Below are 22,469 nucleotides of genomic sequence, written 5' to 3' on the forward strand. Positions count from 1 at the left end.
CCTTTTCTCCTAATAATAATTTATATTTATATAATAAAATGAAGCTGGTCTTATTTTCAACTTTTGTCATACTTAGCTTTTATGCTACGAAATCAATATTTGATTCTGACTAGCCAATTCCAATCTAATTCATTGATTACATACCATATTCAACCTGCCATTTCCTTCAGTAGGAGACAATTCTAGATATACACCATAATTTTCATTGCCTAATCAGCTACATTTATTAGCCAATGAAATTGTTGCATTTATTAGAAATAGGAAAATAGCACTGGAAATTTGTTCACTGCATAACTACTTAATATTACAAAGGGTGTTCCAAAAGAAATGCCTCCTAATATTTTATTCCATCTGAATGGATCAGAGGGGATTGAAAATTGCATTAAGACGATTGAACTTATGCATTCATGACCTAAAAGTTTCATCTTTCTGTTGCAGATATTGATGGTGTGAGACTAAGAAATGAAAATCCTGTCATGAATGTGTGTAAGAAACCATTATATAGATATGCATATCAAGTTTTTGAGTAATATGAAAAAAAAGCTCCAAAAAGGCATTTTTTTTTTGCCCTAAAATCCCAGAGGGATGCGAACCAGAATTTTGCCAGGGTCACCCATACTGAATTTATATTAAGAACAATGGCCTCCACATTTTGGCCAAGTTTCAGGAAAATCTAATGGATGGATCAAATGCTATGGGGCAAAATGTGTCATTTTTTGCCATTTTGGAGAACATTTTACCTCTTTTGAGACCCTGGGGATGCCGAATCCCAGTGTAAATGGATAACTGCAGTTTCAGGCTTTAACACATGTATATTTGAGTTGGCGATCATGAAAAATCACTATATAGTCAGACATATCAAGTTTTTGTTGAGAAATATGAAAAAAGAGCCACAAAAAAGGAGCATTTTTAGCACTGAAAGTCCCCAGGGATGTGAATCAGAATTTTGCCAGGGTCACCATACTGGATTTATATTAAGAACAATGGGCTCCACGTTTTGGCCAAGTTTCAGAAAAATCTAATGGATGGATCAACAGTTATAGGGCAAAATGTGTCATTTTTGGCCATTTTGAGGCATTTTTTTAATCTCTTTTGAGCCCCTGGAGACGCAACGGGAATTTTTGCAAAAGATTTTTTTTACTGTGCATATCTATTTAATAAAATACAATTTCTGGCAAAATTTCAGAAAAAACTAATGGACAGTTATATGGCAATCACCTGGACTAATAGACACATGGATGCATGGACGCCACTGAATACATAGGTCCCTCTCCGATAAATCAGGGGACAAAAAAAAATTAGACTAAGTCATAGATACAGGACAGTATGACAGATTCAAATTTATACATTATATATATATATATATATATATATATATATATATATATATATATATATGCACACACAACTGCAATAAATTTTCATGAAACATTTAATAATAAATTACATCTTTATGCATTCTTTAAATCTTAAATTGCAATGTAATTTTATAAATACAATTGATTTGTATTTTTAAAGCAAAAATGTAATTTTATAAATACAATTGATTTGTATTTTTAAAGCAAAAATGTAATTTTATAAATACAATTGATTTGTATTTTTAAAGCAAAAATGTAATTTTATAAATACAATTGATTTGTATTTTTAAAGCAAAAATATAATTTTATAAATACAATTGATTTGTATTTTTAAAGCAAAAATATAATTTTATAAATACAATTGATTTGTATTTATATAAGCAAAAAACAATTCCAGAATTCAAAAATTAGATTATTCTTGTTTGAAAACTTTAATCGATAGTATCAGATGTAAAAATGGCGCTTTTTATGTCAGTCTTCCTTCCAAAATCTAACCTAATCTATTCCAATGTTTTTTTCTTAATTTGATTTCAATTATACCATGTCTACAGGTTTACCATAAATTAATAGCAGCCTACCCAACTATCCAACATTCAAGCTCATTGGCCTAACATTTATAGGAAACATGAATTGGACCAAATACATAGAATATACTGTCAAGTTTATTGCAAGGAAAGTGGGCTCTCTTTACTGTGCTAGAAAACTTCTCACTCCTATCAGTATCCTATATCTCTATAATTTGCTATGCATGAAATATTATTGTCACATCTGGGTTAATACAATACAGGGTGGAACGATAAAATTGTCACCCTAAAGAAAACAACACTAAAGCTTTATTTTAAAACATTTATTGAAAAATCAATTCAGGTAACTTGATTATGTAGTAGAGCTGACATCTTTTCAATGTAGCCACCTTCAGCCTCAATTACTGCTTCAATACAGGTTCGGAACTGGGAGCATGCCTTTTACACAAGCACTGGTGGGAACTCAACGAATACTCTGCAAATGGCAGCGATCAGGCTGGCTTTAGTGTTGTGAGAGGTCATGTTGGTGATGTTCTCAATGTATGACCAAACAGGGTAGTCCAGCGGGTTCAGGTCAGGAGAGGAGGGAGGCCAATGAGAAAAAGGTACAAAGTCATAGCACTCCTTCTGAAGTCAAGCCTGAATATCTTTGGACTTGTGGGCCAACGTCAAGTTCTGCTGCCACACTCAGGGTCTGCTAGTGGCCACCTGATTGCACCAGGGAATCACCACCACACTCTTTAGCACATTCAGGTGTTGACTTTCAAGCAGACTTTGAAGATGTGAGGTGGCAAATTGAAACCAAAGAAAAGACCATAACCGTTGCCAGAAACTTTATTTTCATCACCTTCGGCACATCCCTGTTATTTGTGGCAATCCAGCAATGTATTTTGAGGGTGCTGAACATGGCCTGTTGTCATAACTTGGATCAGTAGAGAGCATGAGTTGTATAACAGCGCATCTTCGATCTTGCTCGTTGAACATTGTGTCACTTTCAGACATGATAGAAGGTTCCTATCACTCTTGGGATTTGTACACAGTTGGTCAACTAGTAGATGGTTTGAAACAAAAAAAAAAGAAAAGAAAACCAGTTTTTATCAAATGAAAATGGAATCATGTCATCTTTTCTAGGGCGACAATTTTATCATTCCACCCTGTAGTCCCTTATATTTCAGAGGCAATGTGCCTTGTTTGGGATAAATTGAAGTAAAACAAAAAAGTGTTGCATTCATGATAAGCTGAGATTTCTTTACAATGATTTTCTAACGTCACAATCTGTTCTGAAGCAAACATTTTAAAAGGATATTTTAAATTAATTTATTCATTGCGGACTATTATTCTCATCTTTATTAGTTGTTGTTTCACAACGTTTCGGCCAACTATCACTCTGGCCTTCATCAGGTAACTGCGACGGATAGGAACTCCAAATCTCCTAACTGCATTCTCAGCAATCACTGCCATCTGTAGTTGTTGTCTCACCACGTTTTTGGCCAAGTAAGCCTCTGGCTGACTTTGGGTAGGATTGAAACTGCTATCTTCAGACAATGCTCATCTGGAACCGTAAAGACTAAACGTCTCTATCAACTGCGCCATGGCGATCAAGGTTGGATTTTTTTGATTTTATAATGGCGATCAAGGTTGGATTTTTTTGATTTTATAAATCTACATTTATTTATTATCTGATCTTCCATGGTCGGGTCCGTAATGAATTGCATATATATTATTTTAATTGGAATTCATTATTGAGATGAGTATTATTTATATTTATTTATTTATTACGGACTATTATTCTCATCTTTATTAATTGCTGTTTCACGACGTTTCGGCCAACTATTACTCTGGCCTTCATCAGGTAACCACGACGGATAGGAACTTTGAATCTCCTAACTGCATTCTCAGCAATCACTTCCAATTAAAATAATATATAGGAAATTTTAACATTTATTTTCTTGGAATCTATTTTTAGTTGTCTGACAAACATCTCTTGGTAAAAAAGACATTTTTTGTTACTTTTTCGTAACAATAAATTATGAACAATAATTTCCTTTGAAAAAATTTTATTTTTTCTGTAAAGTGTAGCAATCGATGTCAACTTTAAATCCATCCACTATTAAAATGTAACCTGTAAATAAACTGAAATGTTAACTAAAGGCAATTAAAACAAAGTATTTTACATTGATTTAATATTAAGAAAAAATTATTAATTTTAATCATCTTTTTTAAGTTATGTAAATGTTTATTAAACAATAACTGATTTCTGTAATTTAAAGAAATAGCTAAGAAACTTTATTTTTTTTAACGTGCAAAAGAGTGTAGCCATCAATACCAACTTAAAATCAGTACTCTTTTCATTTTAACTAGTAAATGAATGGAAATTTTTAAAAGTATCTTTAAATAGATAATACATTGAGGATGTTGTCAAAGCTGCTGCAAAGGTGGGTTTTCTTTACTGTGTTTAAAAATTACTCGCACTAGAGAGTATCCTATATATTTCCAAAACCACAATTCGCCCATGCATGGAGTATTCTTGCTACATCTGAGCTAGTGCATCTACCACTAGTCTCTCACTCTTAGAGTTCAAAAAATGAGTCTTAAATCTAATAGGTGCAGCACTATGGGCCAAGCTCCAACCCCTGTCTTATTGCACAAAGTTGCATCCTTGTATTTGTTTTACAAGTACTTTAATGAAATGTGCTCTAATGAACTCATACTACTTGTGCCCCCTGCATGTACAGACTCCTGATTAAATCTCAACCTTTTCAATGTTGAGATCCTTAGATGCTAGAAAGTGTTCTACTCTAATAGTTTCTTCTCTCATACTGTTAAACTTTGGAATTCCCTTTCTGTTTTCTGCTTCTCTGACTGTACTAATCTGCAGGTTTAAATGTAATGTGAACAGACATCTTGCTACTCAACTCCCCACAGCCCTGTTAGACATGATTCCAAATAGCAGCCCCGTATGTCATAGTAGCAATATGCCTTGTTTGATGAATAAAAAAAAAAGTTAAAACCAAAATAAATACAATCAGGCCTTGCTAAAATGTTAAACTTACAAAATAATGACAGGAATATTAATTTATATAATAATAAAAAAAGTAAGCAGAACTTTTGTGTATTTTTGAAAATGTTTTTTGTTTTTTTTCATAAATAAAAAATACTTCAATCTTTTTTATTTGCTGTTATACTTAAGTCTGTCACGCTGACATTTTTTTCGATAAATCTTAACATTATTTTTAAATTGCCTGGTTAAGTTTTATGAAAATTGACCTATCAATTGTGATAACATTTTATGTGTGCTTAGAATTTTAGTTGAATTGATTCAAGAATCTAAAAGTATTTATTGGCTTGTCACACTTAAGTTTGAAATATAAATTTTATTCATTTGTCACATTTAAAAGTTTTTATTTCAAACTTAAGTGTTAAATAAATGGGGGGGGGGTCTATAAATTTTTTTTTTGCTGAATGTTTATCATGCATCACACATTTCAATTTTACCTGAAACTCTGTACTGTTATCAATGAGGCTGTGACAGTAGATCAATTGACCACGTTTTGGATGTGGTGTGTGGAGGATTTGATTGGAATACTGAAATTTCTTCTGTGAACAGTCATGCTGGTTAGATGAAGTCTCCAAAAACTGCGAATCTGGCAATTTCTGTCGCTGGTATAATGGTGTTGATGTCTTGTGATTTGATCTGATGTTGTAAGTCTTCGAAAATGGCTGCTGTTTGATGAACATATCAACACCTTGCATGCAGTTGAGAATAGTTTGAGGACTGCAAAGGACAAGTTAACATTGGTGAAGGAAAGAAGAAGAACTTTTTAAAGTGGGTAAAAAATCATTTCAAAAGAATATACGTATTCTAGCAGAACCTGGTGATATTCTACAGAATGAGAAATATATTAAACTTGCCTGGTTCCCGGCATTGCCCGGGTGTTTGGAGGTGTAAAAAAAAAAGTGGTAGTAGGCAGGCAGGCTCGAACTCGTGACGCGAAGGTGGAAAAGAAAGCGAAAGAAAATCTGACGTTTTACCCCCCTATTCCATGACGCGACCAGAAGTGTAAAGCGTTCAAATTTAATGTAGTCAATCAAAAAGATTACTTGCAGAAATGGAGTTGCTTTTAAACCTCCCACGAAGGTCATTTTTAATGTGGGAGAAAAGCAGTTCCCCCCAAAAAGGGGGCACTCTGGCAGTATCCAAATAAATAGTAATTGTCTCAGTATGGAGGGTTTCCTCTATATTGACCAAGGACCAATTACAGAACAGATACTACCCGGCCAGAAGGCCAGGCGCCAGCCATTTTCATTCGAATAGTTTTGCTTTATTTATATGAAAAAGACAAACAAACACTGGAGAAAACAGCACGGTGGGAATATTTTAAAACTTGATCAAGAAAAGGATAGAGATGATGTCCGTTTTTAAATCTGAGATATTTTACGATCTGGGAAGTATAAGAAAACTTCTCCTGGAATCTAACCAATGTGTGAACCCCCAGACAAAAAGCCTTTTGTGGACATACACAAACACACACCCATTTTGCCTTTTGTATATTAGACTAGCCTAGGTGCCCGGCGTTGCCTGAGTGTTTGTAGGTGTCTGTTGTGCAAAAAAAAAGAAAAAAAAATTGTAGTAGGCAGGCAGGCTCGAACCCATGACGCAAGAAAAGAAAGTGGAGGTGTGTGTAAGGGTGTTGGTTGAGCAAAAAAAAAAAAAAAGAAAAAGTGGTAATAGGCAGGCAAGCTCGAATCTGTACAGCGAAAGAGGAAAAGAAAGTGAAAAAAAAAAAATGTGATGCCTTAGCTGTTGCGCCCATCACCAAACCAGAAGTGACGTAGGTTTAAATTAAGGCTAGACAATCGAAAAGAGGTGATGACTTACGAAAATAGCGGCGAAAAAAGTGACCCCTTTCTGTAGAAAAGTGGCCAGTTGAGGGTGAAGAAATTAATGTTTTTGAACAATTTTTTGATATTTGTCGTCCGAAAGGGTCAAGCTTCAAAATGATACTGATCTCGTGAAAATCCGTCGCCTCTGTCAAAAGTTTTTGCAAGATATACATACATACATACATTTAAACAGACAGGTGAGATTTATATCATAGAAGAATAGCCTATAGAAGATGATACCGATCTCATGAAAATACATCGCCTCTGTCGAAAGTTTTAGACACATAGATACATAGATAGATAGATAGATAGATAGATAGATAGATAGATACATACATACATACATACATACATACATACATACATACATACATACATACATACATTTAAACAGACAGGTGAGATTTATATTATAGATGAACAAACATTTTGATAAAGCTGATATTTTTAGGATAGCACAAAAAATTAGTTTTTTGAGTAAACAACCTCAACCTTCCCCTACCCTTTTCTGCGAACATTGTCTGCAGCTCTTCTCTCATAAATTAGGTCATTGAACTCATACTGTTCATGGACATTAATAAAGAAGAGAACAGCAAAACACAATACTCAGACATGAATGGGAGAAGCCACCGCTAACAATGACTTTTAATCATGTTGTGGAACGAATATGTACATATTACATAATCACTATAATCATGTACATATTACATAATCACATATATGTGACATTTATGTGAGTCATATATATGGACATATATATATATATATATATATATATATATATATATATATATATATAGAGAGAGAGAGAGAGAGAGAGAGAGAGAGAGAGACAGAGAGAGAGAGAGAGAGAAATAAAAAATTACAATAAGTTTACCAAGGTAATCAAAATGATAAACTTAAAATATATTATAAATATTAACGAGTTAATATTTACAAGTAAAGTAATCTCAACCAGATGTAAAAGCTCAATAAAACCGAAAAGGAAATAGAGCTTATAATATGAACAAATGATTAATAAAACATATTAAAAGACATCTTGAAAAAGAGTTAAAAACATATTTAATTTTAAAAAGGAAGCACAAGATAAGTGGATAGTCCTTAATCCGCGGAGTTTCAAAGAAATACTCTCCTTCTCATCAGAGGGCAGGAATTAGCAAAATGCGGGATCGGATTTTGCATGTAAAAGTATTTAATGAAACTACAAGTAAGTCACAGATCTTACTTGGTTAAAAAAGGGTGAGGTAAGGGGAGTAGGAGGTAAAAGAAAAATGATAAAAAGATTTCACATGAATGGATAGTCCGGTGAAGGGTAAAAAATCCAAGAATCACTATAATTATTCAATTCAAGTAAAAATCTCCTTGGAGATTTCTGTTTTTGTTTTCTAAGAAAAAATGTCTGTGTCTAAATTCCTCTTTCACACAATAAAAACATGTGTAAATCTTAAAAAAAAAAAAAGTAACTCTTTTTTTGTTTATTCTGCAAACTTAAATATTACTTTTCAAGATAGTAAATAACTGTCATATCATATAATTAACCTTGTATTTACAGATTTGGGCTTAGATTGTTAAGTCGTTAAGCACAGAAAATTTGGCCAAGTTACAAAATCTAAATGAATAATCCGTATATGGAGAAATAATTGATTCTTCCTACAATGTTTAGAGCAATGGTTATAGCTATGGACTGGCAGACAAAGAGATAAGAGGGTTAACAGTGTAAAGATAACATCTATATTTTTTCATGGCAAGTTTTTTTTTTTTTTTTTTTTACTTCAGTAAAAGTTCTCAGAAATCAAGAGGACTCTTCTCAGAAATAATACTTGATCTCTATATTAGATACATAGATTTCTGAGTGTTTCATTAAATTCTTTACGTCTCAAATGTTTAGTTAGTAAAAAAGTGAAGAACATTAAGTTTCCTCTCCACAATCAATCATTTAATTATGTCATATGTTATCTTTCTTTTGGTCTTATCGGAATACAGACAAGAATTCATCTAGTCTGGTGGAGTTTCCAACTTAGTGCTGTTACAATAGGCAACATCACTTGAAAAAGTGAACTATTCCTGATATAAACCAGTGTGGGTTAGCCATACCGAGAAAATCTTATTTGGACCTCGAATAGTATGTTATTTTGAATATTTAGTCAGGATTTACTTGTAGAGTGAAGTATCCTCATGCTAGGTTGATCTGACAAACCCCTGCACAGAGAGATCTTAGATACTCAAAAATAGTGTTCAGCAGGCATTCAAGTTCTCTTCAAGAAGTATTCCAGTTCCCGCCTTTCAGTTTGGTGTTTCATGTGTACAATGAAACTTACTATAATTTTTGTTAATGTTATTTATTTGCTGAAACATGTTTTAAGTCAAAAAAAATCTGAGGATGTAATGTTAAAATAGTTATATTGATACAGTCAGCTTCTACAATGCTCTGACAAACTACAAGCACTTTTACCCCTAAACTTAAATACCCCCGACAAACCCGACAAGCAGCTAAATCCCATCCCTACACAGTAGAGATCCTTAGGTGTAAGAAAGCCTTCTACTGCAATAGTTTATTTCCCAGAACTGTTAGACTTTGGAACTCCCTTCCGGAATTCTGCTTTCCCAACTGTACTGACATGCAGATGTTCAAGCGTAATGTGAACAGACATCTTACTGCTCATCTCCCTTCATAATATCCTTATACCTTATGTCCCCGATAGTAGCCCTGCTACTTCAAAGTGGCACTGTGTATTTATTGTTTGGGGTGAAAATTGAATTAAAAAAAAAAAGGTTTATTAAGTGGTGATAGGGAAAATGAATCATTCATATTAATTTGTTTGATTTTTGCAGATTTCTTCTTTTTATCTTGTTAATATTTTATTTGTTTTTTGTGAATTATTTTGCAAATGCTACTTTGTTGTCTGGTTCAGATTAAATTGTATTGTGCAACTTCACTATAATAGCATAATTCAAAATTTTTACTATTGAATTTCAAGGTAAACCAATGATCTCTGATCAATTATCATGTTACAGTAATGAATATATCCAAAAATTATGAAAAACGATGAGGTAGAAAAAAATTATTAAAGAAAACATTTTTTTGACAAAAATTAGTGAAAATAAAATGTTTGGCTAAAAAAAATGCGGGAGAATCCAAAGGGGAGATAAGTAGTATGTAACTGTTGTCCATTTTTTTAATAAACTGCATGTTAACAATCATAAATATGAGTTACTTACCTTGTTTTTTAGGATAACTGAGTTACTTTCCTTGTTATATCGCCAAAGAAATATGATGAGGGTTTTTTTATGATAAAGATCAAAAACTCATGTATTTTTTAAATATGTGGTAATATTTAAGTACTTCTAACATACCAATTTAGATACCATTGATTTTTTTTTAATTGACTTTTCATTTTCTGAATTTTGCTATTATAGTGTAATTACATCAATTGTATTTGTAAAGACCATTTATTTGGCAATATTCTATAATGGATACAACATTGATTAACTTGTAAATTATTTTTATGGAAATCGCTCCAGGCAAGGCATGATACCACTTGATGCAAGGAACTAAAAAAAAATACTTCAAGGTAAAACCCTAGTCAATGATAAGTGTAACATGGATAGTAAACAGCAATTCTTCCCTCTTTGTCAGAAACGTGGCTAAAGAAAAAAATAAGGGAAGCAAGTTACAAGGCTGCCGAAAATAAAACCAAAGATCCACTGACTACTATATTGCAATTTTATTTGCAATGAACACTGTCTGATTTTATCTTTTGTTTCTTATAAGACAAAACATTTTCCTTTCACTCTGCAACTAACCATAAGTTCGGGTGGTAATATTTTTGGACCTTTTTTTTTTTTTTTTTACTTCATGCTGGTAAAGGATGCTAACAGGATATATTTATTTAAAAAAAAAAATTTTTACATTAATTCTAGGAAGGGGCGCAAAATGTTTGCTTTTTTTTTTTTGTAATCTTTATTATCACATCCGTCATACTTTATCCCACTCTCCCCAAAAAATCAGATCTAATGCAACATTCTAGTTAATCAATCACCTATTTTAGAACTGCTTGACGTTTTTAGGCCAAATTTTGTAAATTTAGCCTTCTTTTAAGCAGTTTGGCCTTTTTTTAATTTGGTTTGAAATTTGCCCTTTACTGATTATTTTATATAAATATTCATGATTATCATCAAGTTTCGTCACTTGACATTTACAAACGTGATGCAGAGGGTTGAAAGGATGTGAAGGTGCCAATCAACCATACAACTAATAAAGTAGACACAACACAAAGAGATAACAGTAATAAGCAAAGAAGGGTGACAAACAGACGATCGGTTAAAGAAGATAAGATATTGTGTTTTATTGTTTACCAAGAAAAAGGTAAAATGTACATCAATGGATATTAGGATCAGCTGGAACAAGAACGGGCATTTTGTCGGATTGAAATTCTTGCGTCCCTGAGGTAAGAATGTAGCTGGATGTCAGAGGGAATTGGCATGGGTGACTGGATGTCAGAGGGAATTGGTATGGGTGACTGGACGTCAGAGGGAATTGGTATGGGTGACTGGACGTCAGAGGACATTGGTATAGATAGCTTGACATCAGCGGGCACTGGTATAAATAGTTGGGTGTTAGTAGACACTGGAAACGGGTAGTCGAACATCAGTGAACATTGGTATGGTTAGTTGAACGTCAGTGAGACTTGGAAGTTGATAGCTGAACATCAAGGGCCGCAGGAGCTGGTGGCTGGAAGCGCTGGAGATGCAGGGGTGAGCTGGGAGCTGCAGGAGTAAGCTGGAGTTGCTGGGGGCTGGAAGAGTGAGCTGGAATCCACAGGAGTAAGTTGGAGAGTCACTGGAGTGAGCTGGAGGAGTAAGCTGGAGTCACTGGAAGCTGTAGGAGTGAACTGGAGGCACTGGAGTCGCTGGAAGTGAGCCGAGGTTAAAGCAGGTTCAGGAACTAGGGTGGCAGGCTGCGAGGGGGAGTTCCAGGAGACAGGCAGCAATGCTAGAGAATGGAGTGTACATTGCCTTCTGCCGCTCCTGGTCTCCCCAGTGACTGGAAACACCAACTTGACGAGAGTCAAGTCAGGATAGGTGTGTTCCTAACACCCCGAGCTGAACTGGAGATTTGCTGTGAAAGCTGCTAGCTTTATGGAGAGCTGTTTCTGCTACAGGTTTCATGACCAGTGACGGTGTCACTAAACAACAAATGACTAATTAATTTCACACCATATTGCTTACAGTTAAAAGTGTCTTCAGTGTTTATTAACTGTATTTATTTTAATCTAGGTTCAAAATAATAGTCCTTTGTTTCTGTTTAGTTTGTGAAAGATGAAGTTTTTGTGTCTTGTTGAAGAAAACGTTGTTGCTATATATCTTTTTTTTATCCATGTGGTCATGACGTATTTCCGGGAGTGTTAGGTTTCGTGTCTATTTCTGTCAACCATCAACCAGTATATGCTGCTTACAAAAAAAGGAGCGGTGATTTGAGACCACAACAAAGATTTTGCCTGGACAAATTTCTTTTTTGTTTTTTCTCAATTTTTTTTTTAATAAGTAATCTTCAAGTATTGTCACTTTTTTCAATCTTTTAATTAACAGGAAAACTCTTTGGTACACTTATATGTTAAAAAACGACCCTGGTGTCTAACTCTGTCTGGGGAGGCATTGTAAATAGGAACTTATATGTATGCACAGTTTCTGATACAATAAATCGATCCCCCATATTAGACCACTCGACGAGAACACGCACTCCACTCTTATATAAAGGATTTTTCATTTATCAATCTAAGGGTGGTACTTAATGGTCAATGTGCACTAGAGTACTAACTAAAGATTTAAAAAATGATTTTTAGGCGTATTCGGGTCTGTTGTGAATATCACATTTAAAATTGTCGCCAACAAGTAGTTTTCATGATATTAAGACCTTTATTATCCAATGGATTCTGACGTAATGGAAACATGGGCGACAATAACTGATGGGTTAGAGATGCCTTTCCAATTTTGATTGGGGCTTCTTGAGTCAGTATGGATGGTGTTATAAAATCCTGGTTGGATGTAGAGTGTTATTTGAACTTTTACAAACTTTGTAAAGAATATGTTTCATTTAATTGTTAAATTATTTATTATCAATGTTTTAAAAAGATTTATTTTACTATAGAATAAAATTATTTAAAAAAAGAGTACAAAATTTATTTCTTATACGTCTATAAGGCCACCATTCGCCCATATATGGAGTATTGTTGTCATATTTGGGCTGGTGCATCTGCCACTAGTCTGTCGCTCCTAGACAAGGTTCAAAAGAGAGTCGCCAATCTGATAGGTCCTGAACTGTCAGCTAAACTTCAGCCTCTGTCCCATCGACAATATGTTGCATCCCTCTGCCTGTTCTACAAGTACTTTAACGGAGAATGCGCTGACGAACTGCAAGCACTTGTGCTCCCACAACGTAAATACCCCTGACATACCCGACAAGCAGCTAAATCCCACCCCTTCACAGTAGAGATTCCTATATGCAAGAGAGCCTTCTACTCCAGTAGTTTCTTCCCCAGAACAGCTAGACTTTGGAATTCCCTTCCGGGTCCCTGCTTCCCCGACTGCACTGACATGCAGAAGTTCAAGTGCAGCGTGAACTGACATCTTGCTGCCCAACTTCCTACACAGTACCCCTGATGCTTATGTCCCTGATAGTAACCCCCTACAACAAAGTGGCAATGTGCCTTGTTTGGGGTGAAAATGTAATAAAAAAAAAAATTTTAAATAAAAAAAATAGATTTTAATCATTTTTATTGAGATTTCCTTTTTAATATGAGTTCTTTTTCTAAGAACATTTTTTTCGACTAGTAAAGCAAAATTTGGTATAACATTATTATTTTGAAAGCCATTCTTAACTGGGGAAGGGAGGGTGTTTTCTAACTATTCTGTACTTCCACTTAACTATTTAATAAAAAAGATGTGAAACTTGAATTTATTTGAAAATACGATTCTAAAAATAGCATGGTAACATAAGGGCATAAGCCTCTTTTTTTGGCAGCTTGTCTTTCTATCTTCCTTTCCTGCTTCTTGTTTCCTTGACTGAACCAATATACAGAAATGCAATGCCAACAAATATCGGTGCTTATTTAAAATTAAACCTGTTTAAAAAATTTTTTACAATGCAAAAAAATCTTAGAAAAATTTTATGTATGTAGTCATGACAAAACGAAGATATTCCAAAAATCCCGTGGCTGACGTACACAAGTCAGACCCCTATTACCAAATAGGCACCGGCTACAATGTTGAACATGCCATGCTGTTGTAATGTAGCGGTATGCCAGATACATTAAAATAAAAATAACATTTCAGCTGCATGCACATTTACCATATACAACCACGCAAATTCTGTGGAGATAAAAAGTAAAATTGTCTTTTCATGCGGACGTAAAATAGAGCATACCATGTGACAGAGAGTATCCACTTTCTGTCCAATCAGTGCTCAAAGAAAAACACATTTCTCAAATCTTTTCTGACAGCCTCGCTGGAGCCAATCAAGGGATATAAAACACACCACCCAAAAATCAAGGAGATGAGAGGATTTTTGTACCTATTCTGTACTTTAACCTTACAATTTAATAAAAACAGATGGTAAACATCGATGTCGGAATACCCTGGCCAAATCATCGCTAAAAATATCGTCCTCGCCCATCAAACATAAAAATCAAATCAGAACTTCGAAAACAAAATGAAACAAACTTTATTTTTATTATTACCGGAAAAGATATGTGTTATTATTTTAGTAAAAAGGAATCACTATTTTGTTATCTTTCTTCCTAAAATAAAATTAAATTATTTTTTATTAATTCTTTTTCACTGAAAATGAAATAAATAAATAACGAAATAAAGAAACTCCAATTTCTTCTTGGTCAAATAACACAACAAATAAGTAATCATCGTTTACCAAGACAGATATCATAAAGTTTTGATTAAACTTGAAAATACTATTTAAAAAATAGCGCGGATCAATAAGTGCACTATAGGCATCTCCAAACAATTATGTAAAGCGTTACCATTGTACACATTAATAGCAACATCATCTATTCGTCTGTTTACTATAGTCTGGGTCAATTTCTATGGAAGAGCATTGGCGCTACAATGAATAAATAATATTTACAATAAAAAAAAATGGATAAAAACAATATAAGACTTACCTTTTGTAAAACAAATAGATTTTTATTAACGAACTACACAGAGGAGAAAATTAATTTTGTCTTCTGTTGACACGTATGTATCTGAAGATAATGCTGCTTACAGGCTTCCGTACTTTTTTGGAAAAAGGCGCAAAAATTGATTATCACCCTCTATCATTTTAATTAATCAAATCCAAGTGAATTTTTTTAGTCGATTTTGCTTTTGCAATTTTTATTATCTCAAGAGTCATATATTCTATTATATGAATGTATTTTTTATTATTGGGAACCTGTTATTAAAAAAAAATCTTTGTTTAAACTTCATATCACGTAATATTTGAATTTAATATAATTTAAAGCTTTTTAGAAATAATCATTTTTTAGAATTCTGTTTTTTTTTTTTTTGTTGGTTGTAATTCAGATAATTATATTACTGAGAAAAAAAATATCAAGGAAAAGTGTTTATTTATTTTTTCAACATAATAATATTGATTTTTTTTTTACAACTTTAAAGTAAGTGAAATAAATAACAGGATTTTATACATATATGAAAATATAAAAATAACTATTTTGTTTTAATTATTTGATCTTTTCAACTTTAAAAAGTGTAAAAAATTTTTGTACTTCTGCATGTCAATTACATGAGGCGTCCAAGATGAGTTATCGACCCCTGTTATTTGACCGTTCTGTGAACCTCAAATATAAACAAGTGTACCTATTTACTATGCCTCCCCACGGGACAGAGTTAGACACCAGGGTCGTTTTTTAACGTGGAGAAAAGGTACAAAAATAAAAATTGTCTCAGTCGTGAAGGATTTCTCCTCCACCGAAAGAGAACAAGAAATAGAAGTGCAGCATCTGAAGAACAGATACTACACTTTGATCTTGTCCCGAAGGCCAAGAAGCCGTACAAAAATATATAACGAAATAAAGAACAAGAAAATATATGAAAATTAAAACATTTATTGTATAAAAAATGGGAACTTGTACAGTTTAATCAAGACATTAAAAAAATGAAAAAAGGTTATATTGTACGTATCCGTTTTGAACTGAAGATCTCCAAAATAAAATTTCACTTAATTTGATCGAGTAGGGTTTTTTACAGCGGAAAACACGTTTTTATGAGAGCGCGTTGAAGGCAGACATCTTCGATATTTTTTAAAATTTTGTTTGAATTTTATAAACACCACGGGGAGATAACTCCAGTTAAAGCGCCAACATTCCCTCCCCATCTTTAATTCTAGCTTTTCTTCCTAAAAATCGAACCTTTTGCTCGGTATCATAACAAATTGTTTTTTTGCTGTAAAACAAAAACAACTTGATGAAATTAAGTGAAATTTTTTTTCGGCGAACTTCATTCCATAACGGATACATACAATTTAAACTTTTTTCAATATTTTCATTTTTAATGTCTTGATTAAACTGTACAAGTACCAAATTGGTATCAAAATATAATTTTAAAGTTTTAATATTATTTCTTTTCATGAGTGATTTATAACTGAAAAAAAATAAATAAATATGTAAAAAACATGAAACATTTATAAATTGTTTTTTAGAATTTTTTTTTTTTTACAGTATAAGAAATGTAGCAAAATATAATTTTAAAAACATGAAACATTTATCGGCGTTTAAGAATATTTTTTTTTGTTGTACAGAAAGATTGCTTTTTTCTTTTTTTTTTTTTTCACAGTAAGATTGTATCAAAATAAAGGGTAAATATAGGGATACGTTACAACAAAACACCGGCCACTCTAATTTGTTTTTTTAGGGGTAATCGAGCTCGCAAACAATGAATCTGATAATCAAACCCGGGGCAAATTTACCGTTTGCATGGTATTAACCCCTGAACCCACGAATTACTTTCTGCCATTTTACAGCTTCCGTTTACGCTATGCGCGTGCGCGCAGCAGCATAAACAACGGTTAGTGAATGTGCCTTCACGTAGAGAACTGCCTTTTCACATGCCGTACGAATCTTTTGTGGAACGTTTAAACTTATACGAAAAAGAAGAAAAGCACCCCAAGTGTGTGTGTATGGGGTGGAGGGTAATGTTGGAAGGATGTCGCCTCCTCCCCCAATGTAAACAGTAAAATCTCTGAAAAATGTTAATCAGTAAATGTCGGTGCGTTACTTATGGAAAAACGGTTAATTAAACTGCATAAGCACCTTTTTCTGCCCCCGCCTCCTCCCCCAATGTAAACAGAAAGCAGTAAAATTTTAAAATGTTAAAATGTATTCTAATCGGTAAATTTTTTGGTACTCTTGCATAAGTTCCAACAAAAACCCAACAGCCAGCCATGGTTTTCTCCAGAATGTGCTGCTGCTATTGCGCACAGAAATCACTTTTTCCACCGCTTCCAACGTAATAGATGTATGGAAACTAAAGCCGCTTTCAGAACTGACAGCAACCATTGTAAGAAAGTAATAAAGAACGCAAGAGAGTTGTATGCTCAGTCCGTCAAGTCCAAAGTAGCTGAGAAGCGGCTTGGTTCCCACCAGTTTTGGCAAATTGCAAACAGAATCCTGAACAGAAGCATGTGCTCTATCCCAACTATCATCAATGGACCTGAGTTAATCTCGTCAGCATCAGACAAAGCCAAACTCTTTGCCAAGAACTTTGCAGCCAATTCTACCCTTTGCGACCAAGGCCGCCAACCCCCAATATTTCCTCCTGTATCAGAAAACACACTATGTGATATACGTATATCTGTACGTGATGTTGCCAAGCTAATCAAAAACCTTAATTCCAGTAAAGCAACCGGCCCTGATGGTATTCCAATTATAGTACTCAAAAAAACTTCAACCAGAACTAGCACCCATACTTACAAAACTGTTTAAATGTTGTCTTAAGGAGAATTGCTTCCCATCACCCTGGAAAATCTCATCAGTATGCCCTGTATTTAAGAATTCAGGTGATCGTTCATCCCCCTCTCAGTACAGGCCAATAAGTCTCCTGTGCGTCATGAGTAAGTTGCTGGAATCTGTTAAATACAGAAGTAATTAACCATCTCAACAAAAATAACCTTCTTAGTGACACTCAATCTGGTTTCCGTTCTGCTAGATCTACAGCAGATGTGCTTACAGTTATATCTCATAGGATTAGCGAATCTCTCGACAGAGGCAACCTTTCTAGGGCAATTGCTCTTAACATATCAAAGGCCTTTGATAGGGTATGGCATAAAGGTTTACTTCACAAGATATCCAGCTATGGTATAGCGGAAATGTCTTCTCAATTATTAAATCATTTCTCTCTGATAGGTTCATAAGAGTAGTAGTTGATGGGAAAAAGCTCACAGTATAAATGCTGGAGTCCCTCAGGGTCCATCCTGGGCCCAACTCTTTTCCTGATCTACATTAATGATCTCCAAATCACATCCTTACATCATTCGTAGACATTTTTGCTGACAACACTACCATCTATGGTAGCATATCTAAGACAGTAAACGACCAAGTTCTCTCCGATTCTCTCTCCTCTGATCTTGATCACGTTGTACAATGGGGAAAGGAGTGGCTGGTTACTTTTAATGCATCTAAAACCAAGCTTCTATCTTTACATCATCAACATTCTGATCCCCATCTGGCATCAATTAAAATGAATGGCTCTCGTCTTGGGGAGGCCTCAAGTTTTGACAGGCTTCTGGGCTTGACCGTTACTCCTGATCTTAAATGGAATACGTACATCAAATCTGTTGCCAAGACCGCTGGAAAAATGGTCGGATCCTTCTATCGATCCAGTAGATATCTCACTGCTGATGCAATTCTCTATCTATATAAGAGCCAGATACGTCCAAGGATGGAATACTGTTGCCACATATGGGCAGAAGCTGCTAGAAAAAGACTTGTCCTGCCTTGATAGGGTTCAAAATAGACTTCGTGGCCTGGTGGGAGATGTCCTTTTCTCTTCGCTGCAACCTCTATCTCACAGAAGAGATGTTGCGAGTTTGTTTCTGCTTTATCGTTATTTTCATGGAAAGTGTTCGACTGAGCATCAATCTATGGTCCCTCCTCGCCAAACTTTCACAAGAAACACTAGACTAGCTGAAAACATTATCAATAACTTTTCACTCTTTATCTGTGCCTAAACCTAAACATAGATTCCATGATCAAAGCTTCTTTCTTAGAACTGCACGCCTGTGGAATTGTCTTCCGTTTTCCTGCTTTCCAGCTGTCTATAATATGGTTGTCTTCAAGTCCAACATGAACAAGTTTCTGATGAGCCGTTCCACTTAAGTTAACAAATTTACCGAACTTCCATTACTATCGATTACTATATTGTCCTTTTGACTACTCTACACTCTTTAACCCTTATCCTTGAGTGGCCTATCGGCCTTGATAAGTGGTGACGCCTATGTAAAAAAAAAAAAAAAAAAAAAAAAAAAAATTTGACCCGAATTCTCGTGATTTCCCATCAAGCCCGGATCGGGCGAGACCGGCATTCATCGGTGTCAGCCAAGTGGTGTAACAGATGCAGACTACGGACAAAAGCAAAACAAACCAAAAAAAAAAAATACAAATGCAAATTATCAAAAAATAACAAACAAAAAAGCAAATTTGTTTATTTAATTTATTTATTTTTTTGCAAAATATTTTTGAACAGCAAGTAAATATTGTTATCTTGAAGAAAAAGTTGTTTACCCGTATAAATGTTAGGTGTAAGTACAATGTTTTTGTTTTTCTTTAACCGCATTTTTTTTTTCTTGTTTTGTATTTTATTTTCAAGACTTTTTGTTCAGTCAGGTTGTTTTTTTTTTGGGGGGGGGGGATTACACAGAAATAGAAAAACATGTTTTTTGTTTTTTTACAGTTGTTAATTGCCGGCGGAAGAACTTTCTTGAGATGAGGATATTTCTTTAGGAATCTTTTACTTCAGTCAACTGTTGATCGACCATCGACGGCAAAAAGGGAGGTGATGGGCCCCATCACTGATGGGGTAAAGGAAATGGAAGGAAGCCCCCCAACGGGGTAGCTTCAGAAATGTGATTTATAATGAAGACAAAAGGATCGTTTCCAAATTTTTGTCTCCACATAAATTCAAGTAAATATGTATCCAGAAGCTCCCGGGTCCCGGCTGGTCCCGCATTCTTGCTTGTTACGCTATTTTGACCCAGTCTCCCTACATTATGTTTTCTTCGGTTGAATAGAGATTCATTAATTTTTACAGTGTGCCCTGGGGGCCCCTGGGCCTCCTATCTGACGAGGATTCCTCAGGAAATACTCCTGACAAATTTCTCTCAGAAAGTTCTTCCAATCAGTGTACGTGTGTTCGGATATAACACTGCATTCTCTTCTAATATTTTTTAGGGTTGCCATTTTGAACGCCCATAAATAGATTATTTTTACTATTGTTGCAATATCCAAATTGGATCGTGCAAAAAACGATCCTGTGCGCAATGGTACCCATTGTCTACATTGTACATTGGTACACCGAGGAGAAGCCATCCTTTACGCACAATCTTTTTTTTTTTAGTAAACATTTGTGTTTACAATTGCTGCAATGGTGCACCTCATTCTTTGGGAAAGCAATTTCTTTTCCTGACAATATGAGATTGTCTGCATCGGCGTTTCCATTTGTTTTTCTAGCATGCACAGATTTATTTCCTTGCCTGTCATTTTTCTGTTTGGCGAGTCTGAAAATATAGTTGTTTGTCAGCTTTTTTGGGGTTCAGTCGATTTCTTCCAATTCGAATATTGTCTGCTTTCATTTACATATCGCTTTTTCATTGGCTAAGTAAACTCTCAGAAATTGAAGTACAAAAAAGTATTCAAATTAAATAAATCATTAAAAATCATACAATACAATAAAAAATTACTAAAAACATTTAAAAAAAAAAACTTTTTAAAGTCGAATCAGCGTTTCAACATTTGAACAACGCTCAGCTGACACCGATGATTGCCGGTCTCGCCCGATCCGGGCTTGACGGGAAAATCACGAGAATTCGGGTCAAATTATGCCAAAGTACCAATTTTTTTCTTCGAATTTGTCCGCCAATGAAAAAATAAAAAAAAAGGTACTTATACAGTTTAATCAAGACATTAAAAAATGAAAACATCGAAAAAAGGTTATATTGTACGTATCCGTTTTGAACTGAAGATCGGCGCTTTAAACGGAGTTATCTCCCCGTAGCGTTTCTAAACTCCAAACAAAAATTTTAAAAATCCAAGACTCCGCCTTCAACATGCTCTCATAAAAACGTGTTTTTCCGCTGTAAAAAAAAACAAAACCACTACTCAATCAAATTAAGTGAAATTTTAGTAAATGTTTACATTAACTACAACAGAACATCGACCAATTAAATTTGGTTCTTTATAAGTTTTCGGGGTCGCTGACAACGAACCTGATATTCAAACCCGTCGCAAATTTACCGTTTGCATATTAGCCCCTGAACCCTCGCAGTATTTTGTGCCATCTCAAGGCGCACCGCCTTCGTTTATGGCATAAACTTTATGCTATTTTTACATGATGCGTGCACGCGCGTAGTAAAGTGACTTGTCACATCGCGGCAGAATTTTTAGCAGACATTTGAAATAACAAGAAAGTTTTCAAAAACAAAGAAATGTGGTTCATTTTTCGGTACTCCTGCAGTATTTTACCCACCGATTTCACGATCTTAGCCGAGCGTTGACGAACGCTTTCGGCGTTAACGCCGACGAAAGCCGAGAATTCGGAGCTACGGTGCAAGAACGCTAAAAGTATGTGAATAGCAATAACATTACAAGGAAAAGATATTACACACACACAACAAAATGGATAAAATTAATTAAAAAAATTTGGATAAAATAAATCACAAACACTTACCGTAAGTTTTTTTAAAGTAAAATAAATTTATTTTGTTGAATATATTTTTTTTTTTGGTTCATTTTGTTTTCCGATAGCTTTTTTTTTTGGGGGGGGGGGGGTAAGCAACAGTAATAAACACTTCAATGTTTTTTTTTTGTTTGTTTTTAACAAAACGTTATTAAACAGTAACAACAATTTTTTTTTTTTGTTTTTTTTTCAGTAATGTTTGTAGGGGGGGGCACAACAATTACTGTTTATCTTTAGTTCCGACTGGAATATTTTCTACTGATTGTAGAGGCAAAGTAGGGAGCAAAGGGTTTTCAGAGGATGTGGAAAGAAGCTCCTTCCCAAACCGGGTAGCCTTCCGCGATTTGATTCATTATGGAGACAAAAGGGTTGTGTCCAAATTTTTGTCTCCACATAAATTCGCATAAATATGTTTCCAACAACTCCCGTTTTTTTTATCGCTAAATTAAATAGCTGAAATGAAAGGCTGTGTATTTTTACTTTGAACAATAAAATAACTGAAATGAAACGCTATGTGTGTAATTCCAATGAAAATTATTCGTCTGCTGCGCGTTCGTTTGAAGCGCCCTGATTGGCTGATAGAGTATCGTACCGCTCGCCATGTTCCGGCGTTTTCCGACGGATGTCGATCAACGCTCGGCTAAGATCGTGAAATCGGTGGGTAAAATACTGCAGGAGTACCCATTTTTCTGTGTTACGTAGTTTTTGATGCTTTTTAATTGATCTAAAAAAATAAAAAATAAGT

General features: G+C 34.5%; 1 protein-coding gene across 1 annotated transcript in view; it reads right to left on the minus strand.

Annotated features, from left to right (window-relative positions):
• LOC145292891 (uncharacterized) overlaps window positions 1-22,469 on the minus strand; it is a 41,205-nt gene that overhangs the window by 14,550 nt on the left and 4,186 nt on the right. The window contains exon 2 of the mRNA XM_080139028.1: window positions 5,378-5,657. Within this exon, the coding sequence (XP_079995154.1) occupies window positions 5,378-5,657 (280 nt within the window). The remainder of the gene's footprint in view (window positions 1-5,377; window positions 5,658-22,469) is intronic.

Source organism: Euprymna scolopes, chromosome 14, assembly GCF_053919585.1.
Source record: "Euprymna scolopes isolate OS-2025 chromosome 14, ASM5391958v1, whole genome shotgun sequence".
In the NCBI taxonomy this organism is placed as follows: domain Eukaryota; kingdom Metazoa; phylum Mollusca; class Cephalopoda; order Sepiida; family Sepiolidae; genus Euprymna; species Euprymna scolopes.